General features: G+C 34.0%; 1 protein-coding gene across 1 annotated transcript; it reads right to left on the bottom strand.

Moving 5' to 3' along the window:
- Positions 1–8,256: 8,256 nt before the first annotated feature.
- LOC116105655 (actin-related protein 2/3 complex subunit 1A-like) lies at positions 8,257–14,194 on the bottom strand. Its single transcript, XM_031392063.1, has 15 exons — positions 14,085–14,194; positions 13,893–13,978; positions 13,519–13,595; positions 13,265–13,359; positions 12,551–12,620; positions 12,202–12,271; positions 11,508–11,581; positions 11,357–11,399; positions 10,605–10,686; positions 10,183–10,271; positions 9,983–10,068; positions 9,570–9,633; positions 8,749–8,858; positions 8,535–8,593; positions 8,257–8,429 (listed from the first exon to the last, which is right to left on the bottom strand). The coding sequence occupies exons 1-15, from the start codon at positions 14,152–14,154 to the stop codon at positions 8,365–8,367; spliced, it is 1,140 nt and encodes a 379-aa protein (XP_031247923.1). The 5' UTR covers positions 14,155–14,194; the 3' UTR covers positions 8,257–8,364.
- Between the last annotated feature and the right edge of the window lie 283 nt (positions 14,195–14,477).

Raw genomic sequence — 14,477 nt, 5'->3', positions numbered from 1 at the left:
ACCAAACACCTTCAAATTTCCAAGATTAGGTTTCTTATTATAGAACTTTTCATATGGTGATTGTCCATGAAGAACCTTACTAGGTAATCTATTAATGATATAAACTGTTATTTTAATGCAATATCCCCAAAACTCATGTGGCAAATGTGATTGAAATTTCAATGCCCTGGCTACTTCTAAAATATGCATGTGCTTTCTCTCTATAATACCATTTTGTTGTGGTGAATATGCACCAGTACTTTGATGTTCTATGCCTTGGCCTATAGTAGTTCAAAACAGTTTTTATTAAACAATTCTAACTCATTATCAGTCCTGATGCATTTTGGAGTTTTGGTGAACTGATTTTGGACCATTGATAAAAACTGTTTGAAAATTTGAAAGACATCAGACTTAAATTGCATAAGGAGAACCCAAGTATTCCTAGAGTGATCATCTACTATGGTTAAGAAGTACCTAGCATTCCCATGGGTAGGGATCTTGTATGGACCCCATACATCCATGTGCAACAAGTCAAATATATTAGTTGTGGTTGATTGACTTAATGAGAAAGGAATTCTAGTATGCTTTGCAAGTGGACATATAGTGCAATGCGGTGTATGTGAAGACTGAAGAAGGCAGATCAAGATGCATTGACTTTAAAAAGTGATATGGAGTATGCCTTAATCTGTGATGCCAAGTTTCTGAATCAACATTCAAAGAAGATGTAGAGGACGATAAAGAAACACACTCTTTATTATTTTGTAAACCAGAAGATACATTGGGGATACAACATGATGTTTTAGAAACAATATCATGCGATGACTGTAAATTGATTGCATTGTCTTTAATTTTGAAATTGGTGTGAAATAGTATAACCCTTGCTTATGTTTACCAATCCCCTTCAACTTGCCACTCCAAAGGTCCTAAATCAAACAAAAATCAGGATAGAATGTAACTGAACAATTATTTGAAGTGGTCAATTTTGATACCGAAAGCAAACTGTATTTGAAATCTGGTAAATGAAACACATTATCTAAAGAAATCTCTTCATTTAAATTGACAGAACCAATATGATATATATGGAGCCTAGTACCATTTGGAAGTCCTACTAAAGAATTTTGTGATGTTCCTTGTAATGACTCTCTCTCTCTAGCTAGTATACTCGTAAAATAACAGTAAAAACTCATTAAATATATATAAGAAAATATATAAACGAGTATAAAAGTATGGGCCCATATTTAATTTTCTTTATACACAAAACTTCACATAATATAATAAAGTCTCAAAATAATAACTTGACAGTTTTGCCCAACCCTTCTGCTGCGTGACTGTTCCAAATGACTGCATTTCACCTATTACCTGCAAAAACATTGGAAGCAACTGGGTGAGCACTATGGACTGGCTTTTGCTTCACTCTGTGCCACAGTAAAAACCCTAGCATTTGTACCTCTGGAAGTTTTCGCTACGGGTGCGGGTGCAAGTGGGCTTTACAATCTTTCATCAAGTGCCCTGGCTGTCAGCACCTATAGCATACATTTCGGCCTAACTCCCTTAAACACTCCCCCCGAATGCGTTCTCCCACACTTTGGACATGGGGAAAACTCAGTAGGTCTAGGCCGTTTACTCTGCCAGTCTCTTCTATTCTTCTTAGGTTGAAATCTCTTCATGTTCCTCACTTCCCTGTTTCTTGAAACATCACTTCTTTCTCTCTGTGGAGCGGGAGATGGGTCACTCGGTACTGTTGTTGATGGTCCCGCTGAGGTGAGCTTATTTACAAATATCTCCCCACAATTTCAACTAATTTTGAGTGAAAAGACCATTTTACCCTTAATACAAGTTTAAGGCATTTTCTTCACATTTTCTCAAAATAACTTTAACAAAAAATCAACTAAAGGTATAAGAGCATAAATTAAATACATTCCTATGCTAGCAGGAGATTCTAAACTTAGATAGTCATAAGTCATATGGTTCGTAGTTCCTGAATCTATGATCCAATCACTTGTATTATGACATGAATACAAAGAAATGAAGTTACCTGCAAGGTTAGCCATTGGTGCTGAGACATTTTCCTTTCCAAGTAACTAAAGAATATGATTATACTGCTCTGGTGTGAGTACTGGTCCAAGATTAGTTCTAGCTTTTGAGTCAATGGTTGATTGAGTAGCTTTCACTTGATTAGTCCTAGCTTTAGATCCATTCTTGCCTTTTGTGAATTGAAAATCAGCAGGATAGCCATGAATCTTATAGCAAGTATCCTTCTTGTGACCAGGAAGATGACAATGCTTGCATTCTATATATGGCTTCTTGCCTTTATATTTTGGATTATGATTCCACGATTTTTATTATTTTTTGAGTAAAGTGCAGTCGATACCTCTGAATTGATATTGATTCCAACAAGCATTTTTTGACTTTCATCCTAATGTACAATTAAATAAGATTGTTTCACCAATGGCAGAGGTGACATCAATAATATTTGACTACGCACCATCAAGTAACATTCATTAAGCCCCATTAGAAACTGAAGTAATTTTTGCTTATTCAAAATCTCAAGGTAAACCTTTGCTGAAGCACTGTCAGGTGGAGGTAAGCTTACCAAAGCATTTAGCTCATCTCATAATGTCTTTAATTTGTTAAAATAAACGGCCACAGAATTTGTTCCTTGTACCAAATTCGGCAGAGGTGACATCAATAATATTTGACTACACACCATCGAGTAACATTCATTAAGCCCCATTAGAAACTGAAGTAATTTTTGCTGATTCAAATGCTCAAGGTAAACCTTTGATGAAGCACTGTCAGGTGGAGGTAAGCTTACCAAAGCATTTAGCTCATCTCCTAATGCCTTTAATTTGTTAAAATAAACAGCCACAAAATTTGTTCCTTGTACCAAATTAACGATTTCTCTATTGATTCCAAAAACCCTTATACCATTCACCTTATGATACTACTCCTGAAGGTCTTGCCTGACTTGAGATGCATTCATAGAATAAACAATTCCACTAAAAATTTCTTTGGATACTGTATTGAAGATCCAAGCCAACACCAGAGAATTACACCTTTCCAATTGTGCATGTAAAGAAGCAGCAAACTCAATTTTTTACAAGTTCCATCCACAAACCCTAGCTTATTCTTGGCACACAAAGACACTATCATAGCTCTACTCCAAATTCCATAATTTTCAATCCCAAGAAGCTGTTCTGAGACTAACATCGAACTTGAAGTATCTGATGGATGTATATAAAGTTGTGAATTTGAATCTATCATTGCTACATTCGATTCTCCATTAACACTTGCCATTACTCATTCTGATCTTCAAATGAAATCTTTATTTCAACAATGGTGTTTTAAGAAACAAATGATTGATTGAATAAAATTTCAGAAAATCCGATGGAGATAAAATTGGGAGCCAAGAATTGCTCGGTTCTAGTTTATTAAGGAAACCAATAATTTCTCCATTGAGGAAGAACTTGGGTAGAAATTCAGAAGACGATGAGGTCAACAAGGAGGAAAGTGAAGAGGAGAAAGAGTGGGTTGATTGAGAGGACAAGAGTTGGCTTCGTCATTTTGTTCTGATACCATGAAATAAAATGAAGAACAGAGGATTCTTGGAATGTATTCTTCTTTTTCATTACTGAATTTTTGCACTATTACAACCCATATAACAAGATGTTAATTAATCTTCTACTAATCACAGTTACCAACTAATCTAACCGTTGTTATACAGTTGGCATCAACTAATACGAACAATGTAACTAATACAAACAATGTAACAGACTTAATCGATGATACTATAACCAATAATTAGGGAATACTCTCTTACAAAAATATCAAAACAGAAGGATTTTTTTATACTATCTTCTCGAAGCAGATAAATTTAATTCTAAACCGTCTCATAACAGGAAAATAAAATAAATCCTTTACTTTAATAACCAAAATTCCTTTGAAACTTCTTCTCTTGTTAGTAAGCAATTATTGGTTGTTTTTTGGAATTAAAAGTTCATCTGACTATCATAAAAGTCACAAATGAGTGAACGATTTGTTTCTTTCTTCTATAAAAGGTTTGCACCCCCACTCTTTTTCTTCTCTCCGACTCATGTTTTTCTTACGCCGTTACTTGTTATAAGGTTACACACCACCACCAAATTACCTGCACTCTTTCTAGAACCAAACAGTTGACATTGAAAACTTGCAGGCTTAGCCTATGGTCTTTTCACGCGTGACACTCCAATCCTATGTGCCTTATCACCAATGTAAAGCAACATTTATTTTCTTGCAAACAAAAACAAAAATCAAAGGGGCCAATGGGGGTTCCACTGGCGTTAACCCTTTGACATTCAACTTAGACATGCCGCATTTAGGGTCTTGCGACTGGTTAAGTCACAAGAGGGTGAAACTGTAATTCTAACCTATTAGACTTATCAAAGGCTAGTGAAATGATATTCAATATGTTTGTACAAGGATAGACTATTCAGTAAATGTTTGTTGGTGTTTTTGAGAGAGTTGAGTAATGGAAAAACTGGAAGTAAATGCCAATAATGGATTTTTTATTTTTATTCACAAAAAAAAAAAATGTTTGCGATAAGAATTTATTAATAGATATAATAAATTCTCTTACTTGCTTCCTATCTTGTTTTGTGTTGTATTTCTCTTGTTTTTTCCTTGTCTATAGACTATAATTCACCAAACCTATGCCACATAGCACTCATGCATGTGTGCGCGTGCGCCTGCCCCGCCCAATATATATAAATATATTCATCAAAAATATCAAATTAAATTCTTAGTTTTTACAAACAATCTCACATTTAATAAATTTTATAATGAATTTTATATATTTATTTAATTATACAAATAACAAAATGAAGAAAGTTTGTATATGTTTTTATATATTTTATAAAATAAATATCAATTCTAAAATTTGTTTGTCAAATTAAACTATTGTCAATTGTTTTGTGTTTCAATACTTCTATATATAAAGGCTAGCTTACAGCCCACCACCACGGTCTCTTCACTTAAATTACAGATACTCAAATAGAGAATCGAACCTGAAACCATGTACCTATCCACACTATTCCCAATTCGTTCTAATTATCTTGACTACTTACAGATGAGTCATATCAAAACATTAAAATTAGGGAAAAAAAAAAAGATAAATATAAAAAATATGTATTTTGATACATTATTTTAAAGGATCAAAACATAAAAGTGAAATTACAACAACAGTTATGATATTTTGCTATAAAAGTTAGATAAATCTTTGAATATTTTATTAGTAGAAATTTTATTATAGTTTAATTTGGAGGTGTTGTTATTTGTGTTAGCTTAATAATTTGGTCATTAGTAAATTTTATTGGTTTTGTTTTACATTTGTTAAAGTATTATAATTTTATTCTATATCGTTAAACATAATCATAAATATATTAATTATAAAGATCATTATCAATAAATACTCATATTTTTATATAACTTATACCCAATATATTATTTATTATAAGTTTATTTATAATTGTATTATTAAGTTTAATTAATATCTTCACCCTAGAATGAGTTTGGTTACGTCAGTATGCTTGGTGAATGCCTTGCCGAGGTGGCACTCAAGCAACACCTTAACTTGCAAGCCTACTTTAGTTAATTTTTTACAAGCAATAAATTCGTTGTCTAAAGCTTTACAGAGGTCGAATGTGCCTCCGTCCTTAATATCCCAATTGTCAACTATCTATATAATGGGATTAGGCAATCACTTGTCCACATGGTTGCTAATTTTATCTCATTAACTAGGCTACACAAGATGGCGTCTGCGAGTTTACTTTGCAAGGTCCTATGGTATTGGACCCAATGTTCAGAAAACTGGATCGGCAGGTGACTCGGTCAAGCGATCGGGTCACGGTTTGAGCGGTCGGATCGGTCAAACCGACGGATCTGACCAGTGACGTCATCCTTATCCCTCACCGTCATTTTATTTTTAATTTCTCCGTCTTCTTGAATCTTTCTTTATTTCTTCATCTTCTTGGATCTTCACCTGTCCCTCAGTAGCATCACGACCCCCACTCCTCCCCTTTATTTCTTTCTTCTCACCAAAAAAACAACTCAACCACACCATTATCTTTTTTTTTTCTTTATTTCTTCACCACCGGTCCCTCACCATCACCGCCCCCTCCCCTCCCCTTGTTTCTTTTTTCTCACCAAAAAACAACCCAGCCACACCATTATTTTTTTCTTCTTTATTTCTTCATCTTCTTCACCACCCGTCTCTCACCATCACCAACACCACCCCCTCCCCTCCCCTCCCCTCCCCTTATTTCTTTTTTCTCACCAAAAAACAATCCAGCTACAGACCTATAATAGATCTACAAAACCCAACTGCCCCTTCACTTCTCTTCCCCACATATCTCCAAAACCAAGCCAAATGGAACACAACTAAATGTTTAAACCAGAAAACCCACAGATCTCTGGGTGGTGATGGATGTAAACAACGGGGCCAGAAGAAGGTGGATTGAATACATAAGGGGTGGCCAAAACGGTGAGGGTGGGTACGACGGTGAGGAGGTGAGGGTGGAGGTGGGAGGCCACGATGAGGGAAAGGGTGGTGAAGAAGAAATGAAGAATAGAAGAAGGGGTGTTGAACAATGAAAAACGCAGATTTGCAGATGACTGAAGTAAAGGAGAATGAAATTAGATTTGATTTAGGGCTTTTTCAGTGAACCGGTTTTTCATTTGGGACGGTTGGGCCGGCGGTCTGATACTGTTATACTGGTCTAATAACGGTTTAAAGCGGTTTATTGTTAAATTCCGGTTTTTATCCTTTATTGAACCGGATATAAATCCGATCGGACTGGCCAGTCCGGTCTAGTTTTTAGAACATTGATTGGACCTACTCTGGCTTCATAGGCCCCACTTGTGGATCCACGTTGGACTCACCATCCCTTAGGCTTCTCTTGGCTTTGTTTTGGGCTGCCTCTATGCCTAGTCCAATTCATTATTTAGGCTGATTAGGACTATATGTGGTTTGACCATTTTGCCCTTTTGTATAGTAAACCCCACCACATATATATATAGAAAAATATTAGTAATTATCTTTACTTTCTTTTTAATTTCAATTTTAGAGTGAAACAGTTACAAATAATTTATTTTCTTGAAAAGTTATAAAAATATCTTAAATAATTTGATTCTAACCTAAATGTTACTTATACATGTTTTTAACTTTTTTTAATAATATTTTTGGTATAAATAATTATATATTTAAAGATTGATTTTTTAAATAATTGCTATTTAAGCCTTTTTTTTTTTTAAAGAGTGTTTATGGAGCTTAAATCAAAACACTCTTTTAGAGTTTAGACATAGACTTACAGTTTAAAGAAGTATTAAAATTAGAGTAAAAAATTTCTCTTATTCTAATAATCTTGCACGGGTAGATGTATTGATTTAAAATAAACCACCCAAAGAGATGCTGTCATGCGGCAAAAATAAAGAAACAGTTCAGTTCTGTATAGTTCATTTTTTAATAAACTGGGTACTGCAGTGAAAACCATAACATACCATTACCGTATGGTCTATAGACAAAAAAAAAAAAAAACTTAACGGAATTTTTGACTAAAAATCTGGGTAATACACAAACCCTTTTCGTTAACTTTCTCTCACAAATACGATGTATCAGTCTGTAATAAGTCATGCTTGCCCAACAATAGATCTTGTCTGACCAAATACAAACTGACTAATTACAAACTGTCACATCACGTTTGTAAGAGAAAAGAGAAGAATATGGTATGGTCCTTAGAAAAAAAAAATCTTAACATAATTTTTGGCTAAAAATCTAAGTAATACTACATTGACAAACCATTCTCACTAACTTTCTCTCACAAACGAAACGTGTCAGCTCGCAATAGGTTCCGCCTGCCCAACAATGAGTTCCACCTGATCAAATGCAAACTGACCAATTACGAACTATTATGTCACATTTATCAAAAAAAAATTGTGAAAAATATTTGTCAACCTATCTTTATTTCTAGAAATCAATACAATACCACACTAAACCGCACCGAACTGCTTGGTACAAATTCTTGGCTTTTTTGTCCACCCCTAGGGGACACTAGGTAAACTTCACACTTGATTATATCCAAGATCAATTAATTATTAAAGAATAAATCTAAAAACGACGGTTGATCGCCATGTTATCTCTAAATATATGAATTTGGTTAGCATTTCCCAAGGTCTTTGAGAATTGAATTGTCCTTCCAAAAGTGTTGTACAGATTAGCAAACAAATCAGCTAGAACAAGATCAGTAATTGTTCACCAACCGAATTAATATACAAATCCAGAACAGTTTACAATATTATTCATATATTTCTGTATCATTTGGCGGCTCTAAAATGTCTAAAGTTTGACCTTCTTCATAGATAATCCAAAAGATCTTCGTGGTTCTCCAGATCCCATACAACTATTTTCCCATCCAATCCTGTTATTTTATGGTGTAAGTATAAACAAAGAAAAAAAAATTAAACAAACACCAGAAAAAGGGTCAAGAAGAGGAAAGAAATTTAGAAATTTTGCTTTCACCGACCTGATGTGCTGAAACGAGTTGTGCTTGAAACCCCTCCCTCTCTAAGAGGCACAATGCAGCTGCAATTCCCAAAACACAACATTTGACTTTCAACAAAATCATATGAGGTAGTAGTGTAAATGGAACAAACAAATGGGAAATCTGAGGAAACATGTATGGCATGTGCATGAAATTGTAGTTTTAGTAGCAAATAGAAAAGTTCCGAGGTAGTTACTTTATGCAGTTCTCGTGAACGCCGCCTCCACGTGTTCTTGAAGGTTCAACAGCATCATTGCTCACTCCATACTTAGATTGGCCATAAAGTTTTCCAAATGCTTCAGAAAACTGGAAAAGAAGGGTACAGGAGGCAAATCAATCTAATATCCACCACATTGCACCTATTTAAGCCTTGACCATTATAGGAATAAAAGCGAATAGAACAATGTGTTGTATAAGCAATAAACATCGAGTCCATATAAACATTTTTCCTCAGTGGTGCATACTTTTGTAAAGAGAAAGGGGAGTCAATGCATAATTTACTATTTGAATACGATTTGGCTTCTTGGTTACAAAGTATTTTGTTTGCTTACCAGAAGTAGTTTAGGTCTTGCTAAAACTTAGCTATTTGACTATATATATTGGATGAATATTTAGAGGTAAAATTTTATGGACATGTACAATAGGTTATTTATAGTTGACAAAAACAGTGAAAATTACTAAGAGAAAAGAAAAGTATCTTGTAAGAAAATAATGTGTTTTGCTTCGTTATAGTCTTCAGTTTCCATAAGCTCAATAGTTAGGGATTGAAAAGTGTTGCTCAGGGATAATTATCTTCTTTCCCTGAGTCTGTATTTTTTCCCCCTATAGTTCATGAAATGGATTACTGGTCCTCCTTTTATTCCTCTTTAGATTTTTTCTGTTTTTTATATAATTTAGAAGTACTAGGCCAACTAATATTGCAGCTCAAAAGTGATACTCTGCAATTTTCTCACCAAGCGAAACCAAAAGGCTTTAACATTAGCAAAGAAAAAGGAACAAATTTAATAACTTACATACCTGTGATCCATACTTTGGACCTGAAGATGATGTTTTCCTTTCACCAAGGAATTTAATAAAGCTCCTAGAGAAAATAAAGAGGAAAAAGAAAATACAGAGAAGTTACTTCAACCTCATCCTAGAATAGAAAGACAAAATAATAATATCAGCTATCTTGCCAGCAAGGTCTCTAGGTGATTCTGGAGAAACTGATAAAATCCGGCATATAAGCTAGTGTTACAATAATACCAACTCATGCCACACCCCGAAAAAGGTTCACTTTTATTTTAAAGCACAAGAAGTAATTTCATCATTTAAGAAAAATAAAATTAATAAAAAACCAAATAGAGTTGCAAAGAAGATAAGTATACAGCTTAAGTTCAATAAAAGTGAATTGACTTTTTAGTATAAAATATAATCAGATTCCTACATACCATATTCCTGTTTCATCTGCTGCAAAAACCATTGGGTTGCAATCAAATCCCACACCTATGACCATTCTCTCGGATACAAACAAGACCTGAAATTACACCGCAGATGTCCCACAGCATCCATATGTAACATCAAGTTAGAAAATAATATATCAAGAAAATAAAAGATTCTCAAAGCGCTAGCAGAGTGGATGCTGACCCACATCACGGAGGGGCAAATCACGGAATGCAACATTTTGGGCTAAAGGAGAAGGGCCGACGTCATCAACAAAGTAAATCATAGAATTATGACCTGCTCAACATCAAGAATTGCAGTTACATGAGAATAAACCATCTCAGAAAACTCTCGATCTCTAATACTAGAGATGAAAATACAATTCCTAAATGATCAAAAGTAACAGTTGGCTGAGAGTAAGTTCAGATAATGCATTATGTGACAACCATGCAGCTTCCAAATATAATTCTTATCAAAAGGAACTACTTAGGACACACTGAATAGAGCGACCGAACTAAAACGATGCCCCCTACTTGCAAAATTAAGAATACATATTTGCTTCTAGTCAAAGCAAGCTATGCCAAAGGCTTAAGTTTCAAAAGTAACAAGCAGTAAAGAGCTGATTCTGACCTACATAAGCTAAGGTATTTCCACTGGGTGACCACTTCACACCAAATGCCCAGGAAAATGTGAGATCAAGCTGAACAATTTGCTGTTTTAAATAGAAAAGAAAATCATCAAGGTCACGATGCTTTGATATAATCTAAAATTTAAAAGCAAACTGAGAGAATAATATTACAGCAAGCCTAGACAGAATGATGTGCACTAGCATTTTCCAAGTCCCTTTAAGATTTCAATATTCTCCTAAATCAAGTTTCCAACATACAATGCATGCTATTTCAAATTACTTCTTAGTGATACTTTAACCTACTTCACAACTGAATATTGACTTGACACCAAACTTGTATGGAAAACCAACAAGTGAATCCAATAGAAGTTTGTGTTAGAATGTTAACACTGTAAGCAGTTCGACTTTATGTATGCAAAAGTTGAAGAATAGCATCTCAAGCAGATTGCACATGAAGTAGATACCAAGTGCCTACAATGCAAGATAACCAACTATAAAATTAGATCCTCTCTGTTCCTGATATTGTGATACTATTTCTTTGCCTTTTCAGGGAATTGTAAATATTGAAATTTTGATCAAATGCCAACGTCAAAATAATTAGCCTTTAACTGGTCCTGTATTCTTTTCTACTCGTATCTTTCTGAAGCAAAACAAGCATTATCACAAGAAACTTTGCCTAACATATTCTTCAACTACATTTAGATGGTAAAATTATATTTTAATTTCAATAAGGAGAAAGGATCAGATATTGAACCTCTCCAAATTTTGTCTCTGACGAAGAGCCTGCTTTTGAATCCCTGGATCAATAATTAGGAGAAACATTAATGATACTGTGACCATAGAATGTTGTTGGGGAGAGAGAGGAAAATAATAAACTGATAAAACCGTAATTTGATTGAACATACCTAGTATCAACACCTTTAATAAAGGTAGAAAATACTCGGCACTTTCCATCGGTTGACGTTGTTGCAAGAAGAATCTGTAACAGTAAAGACATAATAGGCACTGAGACACAATTCAGGTCTTCCTAGCGAGTTTGCAATGTTAATGATCCATAAATTAGCAACATGACTAATTGCTATACTTGCCCTTAGTAGCAACTAAGCAAGTAGAGGGAGAACAAAAAGGGGGAGAACTTATGAAAGAAGTGGTAATAATATATGAAACTTTTAAACTATTCCGAAATGTATAATTAATTCTACTTGTGACAAACAAACCCAAATCATGATAATGCAGACATCCCTTCCTCCAATTTATTTTTGAATCACCACAGAGTTTTTATCATTAATCAGAAATGTGCCAGTCATTTCTAGCATCAGTTTATATTTCAGATTATCAATCATTAAGGTTAAAAATGGTCCAGTAGCTGGCATGACATTACATTCCCATCTCCAAGTTTCTAAAGTTTTTGGATTCATGTCTCAATCATCACATTCACTAGTTTAAGACACAAGAGTTAACCTTTTATAACATCCCACTCCAGTTTGATGTAAGGACACATTCAAACCATGAATTTAAATGATTAATTAATACATACATGCAAATAGTTTACAAATGCTTACAAAAGGTACAGCAAAAATCAAAGTAGGAGATACCCACATTATTAGGATGCCAAGCAACACCAGTCACAGACGAATCGTGTCTCTTCCTGATAAGTTTACTGACCCACCTGGAGAAAAATATAACACACAAATTATCAACCTTACCACCAAAAAAAAAAAAAAAAAGAAATAATTGTAGTAGACAAAAAGGATTCCAATTACTAAACAGGTTTAACCAAAACAGCATGAAAGGGAACTATGAAGTAATCCATTAAAGGCACAATACTCTGTAGTAATTGTTAATCAATACAAGGTCAAGCATTTATAAGATGAGGTAATCCTTCAGGTACATCAGATCTCAATATATATATATATTGTAGAGCAGTTGCAAATTGAATGTCAATTACCAATTATTCTCTTGCTCATAGTAACATATACAAACAGTTTTAGCACCACTTCCGACAGCAAACTTGTTTTCTGAGAAAAGAGAAAAAAGAAAAAACACCAACGGTTAAATCATTATAATTGTCATTGCATGGTGAAGAAAACTAAGATAAGAGCCACATTTCCAATCAGTATTAATAAGCTATACCAATGAAAAACTTATAAATTCAAAACCCTTCATGTGGAAACAAGTGTTAGCAACCAAAATATTGACCAGGTTCTGCCCAGAATTCCTTTAGCCATGGCATGTGTAAATGAAGTAAACAAGCTCAAATAAGTCTGATTTAGCATTCACATTTCACTAAACACATCAGTTAAAGCATGTAAATGCATGCAAAACCATGAGAATTGTATTTGACTTCTATGAAAAATCACTATTGTCAATATCGAAAGCAATATTCCAATAGTGTGTGCTATCAACCTATATTACATGCCATCTATGCAAGTGTACAGGTGCAAACACACACCAAGATGCGCCTTAGAAACAAACAAATAGGATCAGCTGCACAAGTCTACGTATTCCTTTTCCAGTGATTATGAACTTCATTTTGGTGTGCCTTCAAATCTATAAACTAATTTAATTGAAAGTTTACTTCTCCTATTTAACGTCTTTCATGTCACTTGGGCAAGAAAAGGAATGGAAAACAATAATTAAAAAGAGAACAGGGTTACTATGCCTTTGGGACTCCATTGAACACAAAGTGCAGCACGATTTAGCCTAAGGATAACAAGAGTTGGTACCCATTCTGATCCCTCCTGGTTCCAGACATATCTTGAGAAAAACCACAAATTAAGTAAGGAAAATAGATAAAATAACATGTGCAAAAGAAAATGACAAGAAGACAAGAAACTTATGCTAAGATGTCATCTCTCAACTTATATAACTACTACATGAACTGTACAGGTATCACAAAATTATGTAAGTACTTACGAATTCCGATCATGAGATACAGTCACAATTCTATTCGACCTTGCACTCCAGTCTATTCCAGAAACGATTTGATCATGCTGTCACATAAACAAATAGGAAAATACAATTAAAGACCAAAATAATAAAATCATAATCAGAAACTGAGTATAAACTGATTTAGATTTTAAAAGAGAGATGAATTTTCAACCATGACATTGCTTTAAATGACATAGCAAAACATTTTTGGTAAGTAATATATGAATAATAACCTTTATTTTGACTAAGAACATAAAATTTCATCTGAAGCTTTTTGACTATATTAAACAAGCATAATAAAATAGAATTTACCAAATTAAAATAATTTGATGCATTGAAGAGACATTTACAGCAAATACCTTTTGCAGAACATGCAGCTTCTCCCATTTGTCTTGGAACTGTTTATAGATGTGAACTTCATTATTATTAGGGCAGAATGCAACCACTACAATGAATGAATTTAAACAAATTGATATTAGAAATTTGGGAATTCATTTCAAAATGAAAAGGACCGAATCTAAAACTTAAAAACAATAACGATAAACAGTTACTTGAGCGATCGGGACTCCAAGCATGGCAAGTGATGCACTGAGCGTACTGGTGAACTGAGACTGCTGCCATTTTTTCTTTTTTTTTTATCTGCAGAGAGAGAAAGACAGAATCTTTCTGCGTTGAATTATAATTTAGCGAAAATTTCAAAATTTAAAGTGCGAAGAGATCTGGAAGTGAAATGAGAATTAGATCCAAATTAAGATGGGGGGAGAGATTAGAGAGATGACTTTACCGTAAAGCCACCGTCAGGTTCAAGTAAGAAGGAGCTTTTAGATATAAATATTTCAGTTACAAAATTATTTTCACAATTTTATTAATTTAAATATTATGTCACATTTAAATGGATAAGTATGAAAACTCTTATATGTTTGCCGACTATTATTGCATTACCC

Source organism: Pistacia vera, unplaced genomic scaffold (assembly GCF_008641045.1).
Source record: "Pistacia vera cultivar Batoury unplaced genomic scaffold, PisVer_v2 Contig503, whole genome shotgun sequence".
NCBI classification, from domain to species: domain Eukaryota; kingdom Viridiplantae; phylum Streptophyta; class Magnoliopsida; order Sapindales; family Anacardiaceae; genus Pistacia; species Pistacia vera.
Note: the sequence above shows the minus strand (reverse complement) of the source record. Positions and strands in the feature narration are given on the sequence as shown.

Coding starts and splice junctions, on each gene's coding strand:
- LOC116105655 (XM_031392063.1), bottom strand. CDS start 14,154: ATGGCAGCAGTCTCAGTTCACCAGTACGCTCAGTGCATCACTTGCCAT. Junction 12,272..12,550: donor TATGAGCAAGAGAATAATTG/GTAATTGACATT, acceptor ATTTTTCTCCAG/GTGGGTCAGTAAACTTATCA. Junction 11,582..12,201: donor TTGCTTGGCATCCTAATAAT/GTGGGTATCTCC, acceptor TTACTGTTACAG/ATTCTTCTTGCAACAACGTC.